This window comes from Aspergillus pseudonomiae (assembly GCF_009193645.1).
Source record: "Aspergillus pseudonomiae strain CBS 119388 unplaced genomic scaffold BDV37scaffold_24, whole genome shotgun sequence".
Taxonomy (NCBI): domain Eukaryota; kingdom Fungi; phylum Ascomycota; class Eurotiomycetes; order Eurotiales; family Aspergillaceae; genus Aspergillus; species Aspergillus pseudonomiae.
In genome coordinates, this window is record NW_022476016.1 from 61630 (window position 1) to 78696 (window position 17067).

The window sequence follows — 17067 nt, forward strand, 5'->3', positions numbered from 1 at the left end:
GCACCATCTGACCAGGTCCTGGTCTTCATGCAAAGCCAGAAATTATCCCAGTGTTCACTGCACGACCGCAACTCGCCATATCGGTAAACATTGACGAACTGCCCGCCGAATGATTGACAGAAAAATGCGTAGTCGAATGCAGAACGACAGGACATTGTATCGGGGTAGAGAGATTCGGGCGCTATGGAAGACGGGGGTGATGGTGTGGACTCTGGTGATTCTGCCGAGGATGGGGACTCTTGCGATGCCTCAGATCCTTTATTGATGTCTCCCTCCAGGCTGGCTAGCAATTGCCTCAATTCCGCATCTGCTCGTTCTTCGCGAGTTAATGTCCGCGGTTGCGATGGAGGTGCCCCGGAGTTCTCTGGCGCCGGTTGCGTACTATCGGATGAAGAGATTATTTGCGGTTCGGTTTTGGAAGAAGGAGAAGACGAACTCCACCACCAGCCCATTTTGTGTAAACGAATACTTGATGTCGGAAAATCAGGACAAGAATTAGAGGTGGAGGTGGCTCCAGTGTTGAAGCGACAATTGTGTAGGAATTAGCGCTGTAAATTTCATAGTTACAGAAAATGACAATACCAGGACACTTGCCGGGGTTAGATGCGGGAACACGGCTGTCCTAGAGTGTATGATACAGGCATCTACGTCATACTCATGGCCAACCTTGATCAGTATCGACTTTCCTCCACAATGGCTCTACCATCTTAATGGAGATGACAATAATGATGCGAAAATCGTTTCCAGCGGTGATACCTCAAATTTATCAGACATCCTTACGCCGGAGGCGACCACCCCTATCCCTGTTTGTCGCAAAGCCCTCCCTCGCTCGCCTCAGTAGCGCATCGCATACTTCATATCTTGAGACAGGACACATTGAGTTGAAGGAAAATGAAGGGCTATTGTTTATCAATAGTACGAAATCTTGAAGTTAAATTCCATGCTGGTAGTATTGCAAGCTAAGTTTGAACTGTAACAGATATTTTCCCCCCGAAACTGCAATGGGTCTTGGAAGGGCCTCTCCGCGCAAGTCGATCGTACGAAGAGGCATTGAAACGAATCGACAGACCGCACCTCGCAGCGTCCGATCCCCTACGTATAATTCGCCGTGTCTTTCCCCAAGATCTAGAAGTTGAGATCAAAGAGGTCGTTCCGCGCTTCAGGGAAGGTGGTGCATTTGTGAAATACACTCGCAGCGAGGGAGTTAAAGACACTGATATCGAGACGGCTGTCAAAGATCACCTCGAGAAACACCCTATCCGACCCTGGTTCAATCCTTTCCAGCAGGTCAAGGTTGCCCGTGTCCTTGGAAGACCATGGGTGGAGGATTTATATCGCATACCGAGCCCTCGACTGAGAGTTGAGTTCCTGCCGGGCAGCGCCAATGATTTGGCAAACGATCTAACTACGGAATCTTTGTACTCACTATTCCGCAGCTATGGGAAGTTGAGAGATATTGAAAGACAACCGTCAGATTCCAAGATCCTGCCAAGGTACGCCTACGTAGAATTTACTCGTCCCAAGTTTGCGGTTACAGCCAAAAACTGTATGCACGGATTCACAGTCCCAGAGCAAGAAGGTTGCGGAAAGTCTGGCACAAGGTTAAAGATTAACTATGAACGGAAGATCAAATTGTCAATGATCAAGGACTGGATCTTGAGCCATCCAAGGATAGTAATCCCTGCCGTCGCTGCACTCATCGCGGCCATCACTGTGACTGTTTTCGACCCTATTCGCACCTTCTTCATAAAGATGAAGATAAAAGCAACACTCCAGGTCGAGGAGAACAGTGTTATAGGATGGATTCGCAAGCAGGCTAGTAAGGCCAACATCATCGGCTTTGGTGTTGTGGCGTCTGATCCTCGTGGGCTCAGCGCGATTTGGGAGGATCGTCAAGGAGATATTGCTCAGCTGCAATCTTGGCTTACGGAGAATATGGAGACCTTTATCATTATACACGGCCCTCGGGGTTCCGGGAAACGGGAACTTGTATTGGACCAAGCTCTTGAGAACTACAAATACAAAGTGGTCATTGATTGCAAGCAGATACAGGATGCCAGGGGCGATACTGCAAAAATTGCACGAGCAGCTAGTCAAGTAGGCTATCGGCCTGTGTTTTCCTGGATGAATAGCATTAGCAGCTTCATCGATCTAGCTGCACAGGGCATGATTGGCACCAAAGCGGGGTTCTCCGAAACATTGGATGCACAACTCAGCAATATCTGGCAGAACGCTGCCACTGCTCTGAAGGGAGTCACTTTAGACAGCAGGAAAAAGAACGATAAGGATGCGCATCTCACAGACGAAGAGTATCTCGAAGCTCATCCCGAGCTCCGGCCAGTGGTGGTTATTGATAATTTCCTGCACAATGCTTCCGAGGATAATGTCATATATGACAAGATCACCGAATGGGCCGCTGGATTAACAAGTGCCAACATTGCACACGTTATTTTCCTAACTACCGATGTTTCCTTCGCTAAACCTCTGAGCAAGGCTCTGCCGAATTCGGTTTTTCGAACAATCTCCTTGGGTGATTGCTCCCTTGAAGTCGGCAGGAGGTTTGTACTCAACCATTTGGCCGATGAAGCAAGGATGGGGGATAAACCACCCAGAAGCGAAGAATGTTTAGAAGATCTAGACAGTTGTATTGAAATATTGGGAGGCCGGGTGACTGATCTCGAATTTATGGCACATCGTATAGAAGCGGGAGAAACCCCCAATGGTAGGTTAGCCGCTTCCATTGGCATGATACATAGCTAATGGATGCGAAAGGCGCGGTCAATCGCATTATAGAGCAATCAACATCCGAAATACTCAAGATGTTTGTCTTGAGTACGAATACTGAGGCCCAGTGGAGCCACGAGCAGGTCTGGCATTTGATCAAGATGCTGGCGAATAGCAAAGAAGGTAGTCTGCCATACAACCAAGTCCTTCTCTCAGACCTTTTCAAGGAAAACGGTGAGGCTGCTCTTCGAGCTCTTGAGCAGGCAGAACTCATTTCCGTTGTCTCTATCAACGGTTGCCCTGAGACGGTCAAGCCTGGCAAACCAGTTTATCGAGCTGTTTTCAAAAAGTTGACCGAGAATAAGACACTCAGTAGTCGGCTGGACCTCGAGATTCTGTCACTGCTGATTAGTAAGGAGAATAAAAGCATTGGGAAATATGAAGAGGAGCTGCGTTTGCTTGGATCACTGCCAAAACAGCCCCGAGAGCTAACCTCGCGAATTCAGTGGCTCTTACAAAAAGTATATAACTCGCAGAGCAAGATTAGCAGGTACGAGACTGAGAGTGCGTTCCTCCAGATGATCCTCCGTAGTGGACATTGAAACGGCTTTCTAGACCTGCCTATCTAGTACCGCTGTGCTTCCATAACGGTGGTGGTTTCACTTTCTCTTCATTACTTTCTTTCTTCTTTCCTCTCGCTAGACCACACCTTTGCAGATATGGTAGTTATACACAACAATTGCAACAAATGGAACATTTAACTATGGGGGGGTGACCGCCAGCTGAGTAAGCTGTAATAATACTGTATAATGTATCGCATCATACCGGGAGTCTCATCTACCCTCTTTCTCAAGATTTCCCCATCACGCTCCATTAGACTTCGTACTCCCAACGGGCCTTCAAACTATCCTTTGCTTTTAAAGGTGGGGCTTCTTGAAAGTACTTGATCATCTTCTATACCTTGGCCCCGTGTGGCCCGCTGACTCTGTGCTTCGCCCAGTCTATATCCTTTTCCATTTCCGCTGTACCGATTGTTTCTTTTCTTTTCTTTTCTCTTTTGCTTATACCTCTTTTGTTTTATTTGAAAGAAAATGGGGAAGTATGAAATCTCCCCCGATGGTCTGATATCAAATGCCTGGAATGGCTCATCGGAGCTGTTATGGCCATCGTTAGCAGCCATCCTGGTCTTTTGCTGTATTGCCACACGTATCATCAGCGGATTCCGGAGTCGCGTTGACAGTAAGACTGAACAATCGCAATCAGTGAAGACGCTGCCGTATTGGTTCCCTTGGCTGGGTCATAGTATTTCTTTTATATGGGACCACGTAAGCTTTACGGAAAAAGCCAGGTCAGTATCCATATCTGCCTCTGTATTAGCCCTGTGGGACCTGACCAGCGCTATAGAGATTATATGAATGCACCTGTGTTCGGAATCTTCTTGGGTGGCACAAAGCACCATGCCATCGTGTCACCATCCATGATCAAATCTATTATGCAATCCAAAGCCACATCATCAGCTCCTCTAGTCAACCGTGCGCTGAAGGCTTTTGGCGATGACAGGGGCTCACTACGAGATCTGTCAACCAGTGACTATCAAACATTTCATCACAAGCTTCCCAACCTGCTCATGCGAGAACCATTCATAACGGAAACCTCCGAAACTACTATTCAGCTTTTAAAACGCGAGGTTCCAAATTTCGTCACCTTCAGCCGGAGCGTGGTTGATCAAACGTTGTGGGAGCGTGGGAGCGATGTTGAAGTTGTCAACGACCACCGCGACAAGCCCACCTGCGAGGCAAACTTGTTTGACCTCGTCAGGGGCTTCATCGGGAATATTACAACTACTACCCTCATGGGTCAAGCAATTCTGGAAGCCTTTCCTAATTTGCTTGATGATGTTTGGACACTGGATAATCGATTTCCCCTTCTAGCGATTGGTGTACCTCGTTGGGTACCAATTCCTGGTGTGCCTGCAGCGTATGCTGCTCGTGATCGGATACTAAACTCTCTTGCCGCCTACCATCAAGCATTTCTCCAGTGGGATGATGGGGTAGACCCTGGTGTGAAATTCCGTGATCTCGAAGATGTTTCAGAGCCTTTGAAACAACGCATCCGGATGTCCAAGAACTTGGGACTCTCACCAAGGTCCAGCGCACCGGGGCACCTGTCTTTGCTCTGGGCCATGAATGTTAACTCTTCAAACATCGCCTTTTGGTACCTTGCCCGCCTTTACAACGATCTCACTCTCTTAGAAGAGATCCGAAAAGAAATATCTCCTTACGTGAAGGCTCACAGGCCAAGTAGGGAGGAAACTGGCTTCCCTTTCGAAGAACCGCCCAGAATCTCCCTTGATCTTGAAGGCTTGTTGAACGCTTGCCCTTTATTGAAGGCCAGCTTCTACGAAACACTTCGCTTGGATTCAGCCGACATGTCATTCCGAAAACTCACATCTGATCTGACCATCACAGAGTCCAACGAAGACGCTACAAATAGTGAACGGCCAAAGCCCCATACTTATAAACTCTACAAAGGCGAGAGTATTATACTCCATCATGGAGTACTCCAGAACGACTCTCGGTATTTCTCGAACCCCAGCCAGTTTGATCCACTGAGGTTTATCATAACCGACCCTGAAACCGGGAAAAAGAAGGCAGACATGCACACAATTCAACCATTTGGCGGAGGCATGTCTGGATGTAAGGGGCGGACATTTGCGGAAAAGCAGCTCTTGGCTTTCACTGCCGCAGTGATTGTCATGTGGGACATTGAACCAATGGATGGCAGTCGGTTTACAGTCCCAAGCCATAGACAGTCTAGCGGTGCTTATTTACCTAAGAAGGACATTAGAGTTCGTATAACTGCGCGTGTATGATAATAACGGTAATAGAGAAATACATTTGTGAAACGTCGACAGTCACGAAATGGGTACCGCCTTTGACCAGAGTTAAGCTCCATTCCATGTCTATGTATGTAGTGGCTTTGATGAGGGGAGGAAAACACTCTGCATCTCGCCCCGCCTATGGCTGATTTGCAAGGAGTGATGATGGCTCTTAATGCATTATGATTGACAGGTATTATGCGTTTGTGATGAGAAATTCCGGGTCTCAGTTACCATTGTAGTTCATAAGACCATGCTGACTGAGACCTAAGTTTTGCGTAAATTGCCGAGTTTATAGTGCAAAACATCCATATATAGACCAATGAGCACGAAACGACTGGCGTCAACAACCAAAGACACTGGGAAATACCCGAGATTTAAAAGAGCTCCGATACAAAGCACTATCAGGGAACTTGACCACTTTATTGTTAGTCGGTCGTGGAACCAATGCTCTCCCTATCAGAAGATTGACACCTGAAGGTGTATTTACCTGCACTTTCGTAGACATTGTCAACACATATTTTGGGGGTGATTTCAGCCATTTGAACATCCCACAGCTCACAGAAGCTGCTAAGCGTGTGTTCCAACTCGACGGTCTAGAAGTCTTACCTTCGGCCATCAGCGTGCACGAAACTTTATCGCACCTCACTAGTATGCTCCTGCGGGATTTGATAGGTATGGGCACCAATGAAATGATTTGTGTCCGAGCGCTTGAAGCGTGTAGATTGACTGGTGGTCTGTACCGTCATCTATCTTCTACTTACCGTGTTTGCTGCATTGCATCTATCTAGTAGTTTATCGATTTGTCACTAAATTTTACTGACAAATCTTTGGGCTGCGACAAGACTGTTACGGCTTAGTTAATGGGTTACATTTCTGGAAACAAGCTGGTCTTCCCAATTGTCACGGAGCTTATGAAATTCGCGTGTGCGAAGTATATCCGGTCATGTTGAAGTTGCGATGAATACTTTTGGGCCCTAACCCTATGCCCTATGCCCTTGGAAATTACTCATTTTGGTTATTGGACATCGCGCGCGTGGACGCGTTCTTGCGCGTCGGACAACACTCCGCTAGCCCAATCGTGATCGGCCAGTAACCTGCGTTGTTAAGATAAACTACGGGCTGTACTCAGTTTGACAGACGTGGCGGATTGACCTTTCTGAGTGTATTATGTTCAATTCCCGGTAAATCTATTTCCATACCTATCCTGTCGCCGCTTCTCTATCTCTACAATGGCCTCGGAAGCCATCCGCCCTAGGGGCAGACCAGCCCGTAAGTCTGCATATATCTTGACCCTAAGTATGGACAGCGTAGCTGATTTGGGAACAAACTTAGATACCCCTGGGACCACAGTATTGGCATACACCCCGAATGGCCGTCGCGTGATTACTGGTGGTTCTAACTCTGCGATTCGAATATACACTATCGGGCAAGATGGCGAACCAAAGACTGTCGATGAGGGTGTTGATGGACACATGGGAATCGGTGCTACAGTATGTTATGTAGGGTCTAGGATGAAGTTGGTAAGATGCTAAGGACTATTTCAGAATGAGTCATTCATCATGGGAGCGGAGGATGGTACTGTTTGGCAGTATGAGATTGAGTCTGGTCGAATGGAAAACTTGCTTGTTCGATGTGCCTTACCCGTGCGAGATATAGCGGTCTCGAATGATGGTGAATGGGTTGCAGTAGCAAGCGAGTTAGTACTCCGTGCGCAATAGCTCTAGGGGATCTAGATGACTGATTTGGTACAGTGAACTCACGGTGAAGATCGTCAAAATTGAGGATATGACGAAAGTTAAGTATCTTCGGGAACAAACTAAGGGAACGAAACATGTTACCTTTGACCCAAGCGGACGGTATATCGCAGTATCGTGTACAGACGGTATATTGTATATATATTCATTGCTCGCCGAGGAACCGGAACTCGTACAAAAACTTGATGGAGTTATTCGGAGGCTTGAGCCAGAGGACGAGGCGACATCGAGGGTGGTGTGGCATCCAGATGGGACGGCGTTTGCAGCTGCAGAAGCCACCAGGGATATTGCAATTTTCTCCACGAGCCAGTGGAAGAAGGAGAAAGTCTTCTCTGGCGGCCACAATGGTGAGGTTACAGCAATCGGCTGGTCCCCGAATGGCGCACTTCTGGCGACTGCTGGGGCAGATGGTCAAGTTCTGCTATGGGAAACTAAGACACAAAAGGTACTACAGAAGTACGATTTTTCGAACGTGATTAATCTGTCCTGGCACCCTTCTAATAACTCTTTATCGTTCACAACGTCGGATGGAGAGCTATTCATATATGATGGAATTGTATCAAGCGAATACCAGCCGTTGCTCCAGAAGCCGCTTCAGGCTGCACCTATCTTTCCAGGGTCTTTAGCTGAGATATCTGATAATGTGAGACGACCATTGGCGAACAGACCGAAGGCATCCATTGAGCAGCGAGCAGGTACTCCTGACTCTCTTGATGATATCCTTGGCTCCGACCATGGGATGGAGGACTTCGTCGATGATGATGATGGCGCCGGATACGCCGAAGGCGTTAATGCATTTGGCAAGCGGACAAATCAACATTTGGACGAGATCGATGGCCATGCTGAGAAGCGACTTTTGACCTCTTACTCTAAACCTAAAACGCACCCACCGCTTCAGCCTGGCAGTACACCCTGGCGAGGTAACAGACGATATCTCTGTATGCATCTCAAATATTCACGGTTGGCTCCTAATGACATACTAATTGACTCGGCTAGGCCTAAATCTGACGGGCTGTGTTTGGACCGTTGACCAAGAGACCCATAATACAATGACGGTGGAATTTTACGATCGAGAACTCCACCGTGACTTCCACTTCACCGATCCGTATCTCTACGATCGCGCGTGTCTCAGTAAGTCGAATGACCTCATGGTTCTGATGACTCCTTGCTCACTTGCCTAGATGACCACGGAACTCTCTTCTCCAACAACCCTACTGATGGCAGTCGTGCCACTATATTCTATCGTCCCCATGAAACATGGACTACGCGAGCGGACTGGCGGACACAACTACCCAAGGGAGAACTCGTCAGAGGTAGAAACCCAACTGGTCGCCCTTCATTTCGTTGCTGACTTGGTGACAGCGCTGGCGCTCAGTGATTCTTATATCGTCGTCACGACGACGAAAGATTATGTCCGCGTTTATACATTGTTCGGAACACCGTTCAAGGTGTACAGGCAGAAGAGCCCAGCGGTAACATGCGTCGCATGGAGGGACTATGTCATGACTATTGGGAACGGGCCCGTAGGAAGCGACGGCCGCACAGCAACATTGCGGTATTCTGTCGAAAATGTGAAAAGGGATGAAATATGTCAAAACGAGGATGTGGTAGCACTTCCTGAAGGCACAGAACTGCAGAGTGTTTTCTTCTCAGATACAGGAGTGAGTGGATCTCAAAGCAGAATTTCTCATTTAGTAGATACTAACTTTAGATTCAGGACCCATGTATTTACGATTCTGAGGGTGTCCTTCTCATTCTGCAGCACTGGCGTAACCATGGCCAAGCTCGCTGGGTTCCACTCCTTGATACCACGCAAATGGAGCGCCTTGTAAGCGGTCGCAAAGAGGAAACATATTGGCCTGTTGCAGTCGCACAGGACAAGTTTCATTGTATCATTCTGAAAGGAGGTGATAAATACCCATACTTCCCTCGCCCACTGCTCAGTGAATTCGACTTCCGGATTCCAATATCTGAGACACCAGGAAAAGCCGTCGGGGAACAAGAAGAAGGGCTTGCACAGAGTGATGGTGGGAAATTCGAAGAAGCCTTTATTCGCGGTAGCGTTATGCTTTCACTTTTTCAGGATCTTCTAGGATCTACAAATGCCACGTCGGCTCAGCGTGCCGAATTGGCTAGGAAAGAGCTCGAGTTGGATAAGATCCTCTTGCAGATGTTAGCAATTGAATGTCGAGAAGGAGAAGAGCGAGGCATGAAGGCTCTGGAGTTAGTCCGTATGATGAAAGACCGCAATGGCAAGATGGTTGAGGCCGCCGTCAAGGTCGCAGAGCGATATGGCCGGGGCGTGTTGGAGGATAAGATTCGGGAATTGGCGGAGAGAAGGTACATGGGGGAAGGTGACGACGATGAACTAGCGTGATAATCACTCTGTTATGCGTATGACGAGCTGAGTTGATATCATTTATCAATCTATTGATTTTTGGCGCGATACGTTCCAAGGCATGTAGAATCAGTTGGGCTGACCAGTTGGTGGATGTTCCGTGGGCCGCGACGTCATTTGTGGAGGGAAAAGAAATCCATCAATCTCGGCCTCTTTCTTAACCATCATGTATGTACCTTCAACAACACATGGCTTAGCGAAGGCTGCTGTCGTCTTGTGCAGCCTAGAATTCTCTTCTTATTTCTTCCTTTAACGTCCTTTAATATTATTTCAATGTGTCAGACCGAAAGCTTTACTCCGTGATGCTGAAACCAGTCCCTATGTCCGCAGCTCCATACATCTTCACCATCAGGAACGCGTGGAAAGGGCCAGGTTCTCGTCAACACCTCATCTCACCTGTCACACACCCTCTGGCTTACTCACATCATGGTATCTCGAACGAACCCTGGCGGACATCCTTGTCACCAACGCTTTTCTCGCAAACGCGGTTTCGACCGTCGGTGTCGGATGGGCTGAACGGAAACTCTACCAATGACTGTAAACCACCGGATGAGCGGATACTGAAACTGGGAAGAAGTGAGTTTTGTGCAAGCAATGTACGTCGCCACCTTATAATCCACATGCTGACCATGGCCGCAATCTCCGGCAGCGCTTCGAACCCTTTCTCCTCTCCTACCCACCCTCCTCATCAATCCGTTGCCTCCAAAGATACTATCTCCCAGCGTCACTCTTCACCTCTTTCCGTCGACCCACCCACATCTTCCCACTGTAAGAGGAAGGACCCTCTACCGTGCTGCTCTGTGGACCGTACCGGTGGCCTGGAGCAGCTTACCCTTGGTGGGAAATGTTAGGCTACAAGTACTAAGTGAGCGCATTGTTCGCGCAGGAACAGTCTTGGATCCGGAAAATTTTAGCGACAATGAGTGCGGAGATGAACGACTAGTTGTACGGTGGAAGACGGAACCTCGGGGCGAGGACCACCATTCTGAGACGTCGGCCGCCACTAGATCAACGGAAGCTAAAGACCACATCGCATCGCAGGGGAACGGCCATCTTTCGTCGTCCAAGAATGGAATCAATAGAGGGTTGAGTGTGTTGTTGGGTGGCGATGCCCCAATCTTTCCGCTATCCAAGGAGGAACAGTTTACCGGGCTCTTTATCTTCTCATTTGACGAGGAGGGACGCATTTCGTCACATACGATTGAACATGCTGATGACGCTACTGGCTGGGAAAGAACGGCCAAGTTCGTAACGTTGACCGACTGGTTAATCGGGAAAGCGAGAGGATCTCTAGAGCCTGCGACTGGGCCTGGTTTGATGATGCAGAGCTGTCAGGGTTATCGTTGGCATTCAACGGACAGATATTGCATACATCGCTGATCGTAGATGTGGCATTCCTATCTCTACCGGTTAGAGACTATGGCTGAAGACAAGCTCAGAACTATATGATACTAAGGGTGTCCACACCGACGATGCGACGCATCGAACTTAATGCTCACGGAGTTAACAGGGTTATCGGTATGAAAGTTCAAACATATTGTATCAACACACATATAAACCATTGGCTATGTGACGTGAATCTCGATGATGACATGGCTATCGAGCCTCTATCAACAGACACTCTCTACTTTACGATGTATTTTATACCTAGAAGCAACCGAAAAATTCCGCGTGAACTCTCACTTGTCTGTGTAAACCTAGTATGGTTTCATCTATGAAATGAATTCAATGCCAGAGCGGCTAATCCCGGCCACTGAGCCAGCAGTGAGCCGACCACTCAATCCATCAAGTCTATCGGTATACTGTACGAGTTTCTAACCAAAGCAACCACGTCATCGATGCGCATGTCTATATGCACCAGTAACAAGGCCAGTGACGACATTCAGATCTTATCATCATTTCTTCTTTAGAGCTGGAGGTGCAATAGGAGGCGACTTCAACGTCGTAAACACCCCCACGCAAACAGCAAGCATCAAGAACCCTCCAGTGGTATAGGCAATCTCGCGGCCAACCCACCAAAAGAGTGAACAGAAAAGTAAAGGCCCTGTTGCGCGGCCCACCTGTCCCCAGCTTCTCAGCCGGCCCAGCACAGCGCCACGCTCTCCTTCTGATGCTTCGAAGCTCCCCAGGCTGTTCAATCCGGTTACTACAGTAGCGCTAGTGATGGCTAGAAACCCACTGGCAGCGTATAGCCCGGGTAAGGAAGATACACGAGCAAGAAGGAAGAACGAAACAGTACAAGCTACCACACCGGCGCGGACAGTAACGAGCGGAGGCAAGCGTCGTACGACGGTACCCTGGAGCAAGGATGCAATGAGGCCCATCATGGATAAGAGACGGCCATTTAGCGCGGAAGGGCTTGTTTTGTGCCCGGCGTAGAATGTCGCAGTCAGAAAGGGAAGGGAAAATTCCAAGCCCGAGAAAGGAAGGAGAAAGAGGAAATGAATCAGATTGAGCATAGTGGGGTTGTTGATATGCACTCGCGGTGTTGGACGACTTGTTTTACTGCTCGCAGACTTGGTACTGTTGGACTGGGGCGTAGCTTGGGTGAGCTTGGTAAGACGGGGGTGCGTCTCCGGAAGGCAGAGGTACAGATAGAGCGTCTCAACGACGATTAGAAGAAGTGACACTCCCGCAGCTGTTGCAAACGGATTTGCAGCTACGGTCGTAATGTTGGACAGTGCCGCTCCCAACACTGGGCCGCAAGTAAATGCAATGCTAAAGCAAGCGCCCACTAGAGCCATGGTCGAGCCCCTCTGGCTGGCATCGCTGATATCAGTGGCTATAGCATTAGCCAGCTGCACATTGCCTTCACTAAGACCGCCAACAATGCGACTAGCAACAAAGGTGCGAAAGTCTGTGGCAGCTATCCAGAGCGCGACGCTAAGGGTATTGCCCGCCATAGAGCATAGAAGCGCCGTCCTGCGGCCATATTTGTCGGAGAGACACCCGATGAATGGGGCGGCAAGAGCCTGGAGAAAAGAGAAAAGCGAGCCCAGAGCGCCTCCTAGAAGGACGATGTCATAGCGGGAGTCGATTGGTATGGCAAAGGCGTTCTTGTAAGCGTTCAGGTAGTGAAATATCCTATTCAAGAGAGACTGAGGGGAAGGGTCTTCGTTGCGGTAGAACGTCAATAAGGAAGGAAATAGCGGTAGAATGAAAGTGAAGGATATCTGAGAGAGGATGGTTAGAAATAGCGCAGTCAGGTAGATGCGAATTGAGGGCCAGGTACCAAATCCAGAAGCAAAGATGTCATCAAGACCTTGAGGATCTTCTTCCGCTGATCAGCGGCTAGCGCCATAACGATTGATGGATGTGAATAAACGATAGAAAAGGGAAAGAATGAAAAGAAAGAACGAGAGGAGGAGGAAGAGGAAGAGGAAGAGAAAGAAGAAAAAGAAGAAGAGTCCAGTCTAGTCTAACATGAAGGTTTCTTGATCGCAGAAAAGCTAGGGGAAGATGGTTCAAAACCGATGATCTGATAATTTTAGTTGGTTCACTTAATGCCCTTCCCTTGACTTATGTAATCAGCAAATTAACTGCCAGTGGCTAACTAGTTAACTACATAACCAGGCTGCATGATTCGGCCAAGTACAAAGTATAGAATTACTTGTAATGATCCAGACAACTTGTACAGTGATATCTGCTGCTGGTCCCATTGACTAACTGCAATTTTACCATACTAAAACCTATGTCCAGCCACACTTCCGCTCACAAACTCTCTCGAGCTGTCAACAGCCAGTCTCCGTCCAATCACCACTACGTCCAACGGTCCAGCCATCATCCCCATGCGCCAACAAAATTAGAAAATAAAATACAGAAGAAGAGTGTTGGTTAGCTAAAAGTGCTGCTATGAGAGCCGCACTATCCACGAGAAGGAAGGGGGGAAAGAGAAGAGATTAAAGAGCAATATACCATGCACGCTCAAAGATGCAAGACATGTACAACCAGGAACTGACTTTTGGAGATGATCTTCCAAAAGAAGAGACTTAGAGCCAAGGAGGCTTGTAGAGACATTAGCCAATGTCTCTTCCCTCAGCCCTCCGACCCCTTGTTGTAAGCATTTCAGAAGATTCGTCGCTTTCGTGACCCGTAACACCACCATTACCCATAACCTATTAGATAGGAATAGCAAGACAGATAGAGAATGCAGAAGCCCACAATGGCCGCAGTGAGAAAAAAAAGAGACTTTCAGGGAGCCCAAGAAGCAGGGTCAGAGAAGTCTGGTGTATGGCAAAACAGAAAGCGTGGGAACTGGTGACAAGACTCTTGTAGAAAGCCTTATCCCGACCCAGGCGGTAGGTTCACTGACAACTCAAGCGCGTCATTTACTGAGCCCCAGTAGGAGGTGTGACAGTGTTGCCATTAGGTCCGCCACGTCCGCGGCCGCCACGACCTCTACCACGACCCCTGAAATCGCCACGTCCGCGTCCCCGAAACCCGTCACGTCCACGCCCGCCACGGCCACGGCCACGGGAGCTCGGTTGTCTCTGATGATGCACAACCGCTTCGAAACCGTCGCTACCTTGTGATTTAGGCACAGTGACATTCTCAGCACTATTATCCGTAGTCTCTTCTGCAGACACATTGTTGTCAGCAACTACAGGAGTAGCCTCAAGGCCAGTAGCAGTCTCGGCTGAATCACGTGGCACTTCAACCCAGCCATCGGTATTCGCCGAAGAGACAAGAGAATCGCCAGTCTTGGGATTCCAGCTAGCCTCGGCAACAGGGTTAGCGGCATCGCCAACGAGCGTTTGCGCTGGTGGAGTGACCTGCTCGGGCTGGGATACAGCATTGGTGGGCTCGTTCACGGCGGGGTTTCCGGTGCCATAAGAGGAATCCTGGAGCTCAGTGTAACCCGCATTGGCCAAAGTAGGATCCGATTCCGGGGCAGTATCCGCGGTTACTTCTTCAGTTGCAGGCGCGTGCTCTTCAGAAGTCTGTTTCACTTTGCTATCTAATCGACCAGAGTTGTTAGCAACAAGTAACTGGGTCGTTGGGGCTGCAGGCAGTTGCCTTACAGGTAATCTCCAGTGCCTCCCCTTCGACACTGACAACCTTTTCATCCACACCATCAATTAGCTTTAACATCGAATTGACGGCCTCGTGCGACCCTCCATAAACCTGGTATAAAACACCCTCAAAGGCACGAGTCAGGTTGGAGGTTTCATCGCCAGAGCGTCTCATGGTAGCAGCAGCACAGAGGAATTTGCTCAAGCTAAGCAGACGCTGTCTCAAATCAATCTGGCTCGCTTTATTGGCCTCAGAGACAGCTTTCTCCTGGATTGCTTCCAACTCCTCTTTATGCGCCTTCTCTAATTCGGCCTGCTGGGTGGCCAGGCGTTGCTCGTACTGGGCAGCAAACTCCTTGTAGTTGGCGATCTGCTCTTCAATCTGAGCGATAGTGGCTTGCAGACCAGGCTTCTTCAGTGCCTGCGCCTTTTGGTCGGCATTGATCTTCTTCTCGGCAACCAGGTCATCGAGGGATTTTCCGGAATTCTCGGCAATGATGGCATCGACTTTTGCGGTCGCATTCTGTACAAGGCAACGTGAGCGGTAAGGGACACATGAGGGTAGTATGGGGCTTGGTCACTGACCAGCTTCTTCACAGTATTGCGCAAGTTCCTATAAGCGTACTCTTAGCTCCATATCAAAGTGCGAATGCGCAAGTCTTCATTTGAATATGACAAACCTTTGCAGTTCTTTGAAGTACGGGCTGTCAATGCTGTCCACGCCGTTGGCGGTCGCTCCATCTAGTTTCGAACTAACCGAAGGAGTAGAAATATGGTTTTGCTTGAGCTTCTCCGAGGGTGACTCGGGCTGTGCTTGAGGGTTGCTGTTATTGACAGAAGCGGCAGCCATGATGCGGAAAGATGACGTCTCTGGTGGTTTTCCCTAGAAGAGAGTAGACGCAATAGAAATGATGTTGACGATTACAGAGATTTGATATAGGAAGAAAATAGAAGAGAGATTTCGAAAATTTCAATATAAGAAGGATAAAGGATGAATTAAAGAGGTGTTGGACGAAGAGCTAGAGAGCAAAGGTGTTCGAAGACGAAAAAGAAAGCTGGCGGTGCGAAAGATGCGGGTGGAACTCTTCCGAACCTCAGGCCGCTTCTGTCGCGTGCAGCTCAACAAAGCAACGCTCAGCCAGTAGGCACGCAGCTACCGAGTCAATGGCTGCAGCCTTAGGGCTGCATGTGCATCTGTTTAGGGATTACTTCTCTCTAAAGCCGATTGAACCAGGAAGAAGCGTGGGTGCCTGACATGAATTGGAATAGGTAGTCATAGAACAAGTACATTGGGGTATCATAGTATAAACTCCTAAGTAACGCCTCCACATCCCTCATTCTTGTCTGAACTTGATATAACAAAACAGGGGGAAGGCAAACTAAACGCCATAGTAGTACCTATTCCCATGCTCAACGCTAAACGATAGAACCACAGCCCTGGTATCATGTAGACTCTGCCTCCCATTGTTCTCCGTGAGGGAGTTCAGGGATATGTACAGTGCATAAAATGACATTGTATGATTAACCCTTGAACTTTCGTAGTGTCCTCTGGAGGAAGAGCATGATAGTGAGTAAAAAGAGCTACAAAAACCACAAACACAGGAACAGGTCAGGAACATACCTCGGTCACCTTTTGGATGGAATTTGGGCCAATATTTTTGTCACCAGCTTTGCGCGAACGAATTGATGCTTCGCGTACCAACCTAAAAAGGATCCTTCAGCATCAAATTCATAGTCGGATTCTTGCCAGTAATTGCCCATTATCTTTCAACTTGTAGCCCGTACATAGCAAGAGGACTAGTAAAGAACAATAATCACTCACTCTTGCATGAAAAGCATATAGTCCAAGAAGATCTATGATATAGTAAAAGCAGCAAGTTACTAACTATCACTGCCGCTTTTCTGGCTTGTCAGAGCACTTACCAGTATATCAGCATTCTTGCTCAGGTTGCGATTCGACTGAGCTTTAACAATACGCTTCACCGTTCCGCGCGGATAAAGCTTTTGCGTGGCGGCCATCGTCACCGGTAATGTCGAAGAGAGACTAAGTACGGAGTATACTTAGATGAAACAGGCGGCAATGAAGACGATGGTCTGTTGATGTTGGTGGATCACCATAGCAAACCTTTGATAAGCTTCGGCTTGGCGTGTTTATGTAACATGTTTTACCAATATATTGCATAGTTTTGAAACCATATACCCATGTAATTTACAGCGCACATAACACGTCAGTCGTTCTGTACTGTACCTAAAGTACCACAGTAGAGCATGGACTCAACTTCAATTACATAGTTGAGA

At 48.3% G+C, this 17067-nt stretch overlaps 6 protein-coding genes across 6 annotated transcripts; 3 read left to right on the plus strand and 3 right to left on the minus strand.

Annotated features, from left to right (window-relative positions):
• Window positions 1-183: 183 nt before the first annotated feature.
• On the plus strand, window positions 184-5596 carry yme2 (putative RNA12 protein; the record flags this gene model as incomplete). The annotated part of the gene is made up of 7 exons (XM_032084610.1): window positions 184-535; window positions 748-915; window positions 980-1037; window positions 1068-2722; window positions 2773-3312; window positions 3898-4072; window positions 4129-5596. The coding sequence occupies 7 exons, from the start codon at window positions 184-186 to the stop codon at window positions 5594-5596; spliced, it is 4416 nt and encodes a 1471-aa protein (XP_031942575.1).
• Window positions 5597-6528: 932 nt separating this feature from the next.
• Window positions 6529-9898, plus strand: BDV37DRAFT_94616 (WD40 repeat domain-containing protein). The gene is made up of 8 exons (XM_032091473.1): window positions 6529-6874; window positions 6938-7095; window positions 7150-7301; window positions 7357-8297; window positions 8356-8490; window positions 8541-8672; window positions 8722-9020; window positions 9077-9898. Exons 1-8 carry the CDS (start codon window positions 6835-6837, stop codon window positions 9734-9736), a joined length of 2517 nt encoding a protein of 838 aa, XP_031942576.1. The 5' UTR covers window positions 6529-6834; the 3' UTR covers window positions 9737-9898.
• Window positions 9899-10077: 179 nt separating this feature from the next.
• On the plus strand, window positions 10078-11137 carry BDV37DRAFT_281929 (uncharacterized protein; the record flags this gene model as incomplete). The annotated part of the gene is made up of 2 exons (XM_032086920.1): window positions 10078-10333; window positions 10407-11137. 2 exons carry the CDS (start codon window positions 10078-10080, stop codon window positions 11135-11137), a joined length of 987 nt encoding a protein of 328 aa, XP_031942577.1.
• Window positions 11138-11652: 515 nt separating this feature from the next.
• Window positions 11653-13058, minus strand: BDV37DRAFT_270758 (putative tetracycline transporter; the record flags this gene model as incomplete). Its single annotated transcript, XM_032084611.1, has 2 exons — window positions 11653-12930; window positions 12990-13058. The coding sequence occupies 2 exons, from the start codon at window positions 13056-13058 to the stop codon at window positions 11653-11655; spliced, it is 1347 nt and encodes a 448-aa protein (XP_031942578.1).
• Window positions 13059-13346: 288 nt separating this feature from the next.
• BDV37DRAFT_245344 (uncharacterized protein) lies at window positions 13347-15800 on the minus strand. The gene is made up of 4 exons (XM_032081641.1): window positions 15450-15800; window positions 15355-15382; window positions 14779-15292; window positions 13347-14714 (listed from the first exon to the last, which is right to left on the minus strand). Exons 1-4 carry the CDS (start codon window positions 15617-15619, stop codon window positions 14086-14088), a joined length of 1341 nt encoding a protein of 446 aa, XP_031942579.1. The 5' UTR covers window positions 15620-15800; the 3' UTR covers window positions 13347-14085.
• Window positions 15801-15876: 76 nt separating this feature from the next.
• On the minus strand, window positions 15877-16855 carry BDV37DRAFT_245346 (uncharacterized protein). Its single transcript, XM_032081642.1, has 4 exons — window positions 16693-16855; window positions 16592-16623; window positions 16391-16472; window positions 15877-16317 (listed from the first exon to the last, which is right to left on the minus strand). Exons 1-4 carry the CDS (start codon window positions 16786-16788, stop codon window positions 16291-16293), a joined length of 237 nt encoding a protein of 78 aa, XP_031942580.1. The 5' UTR covers window positions 16789-16855; the 3' UTR covers window positions 15877-16290.
• Window positions 16856-17067: the final 212 nt, after the last annotated feature.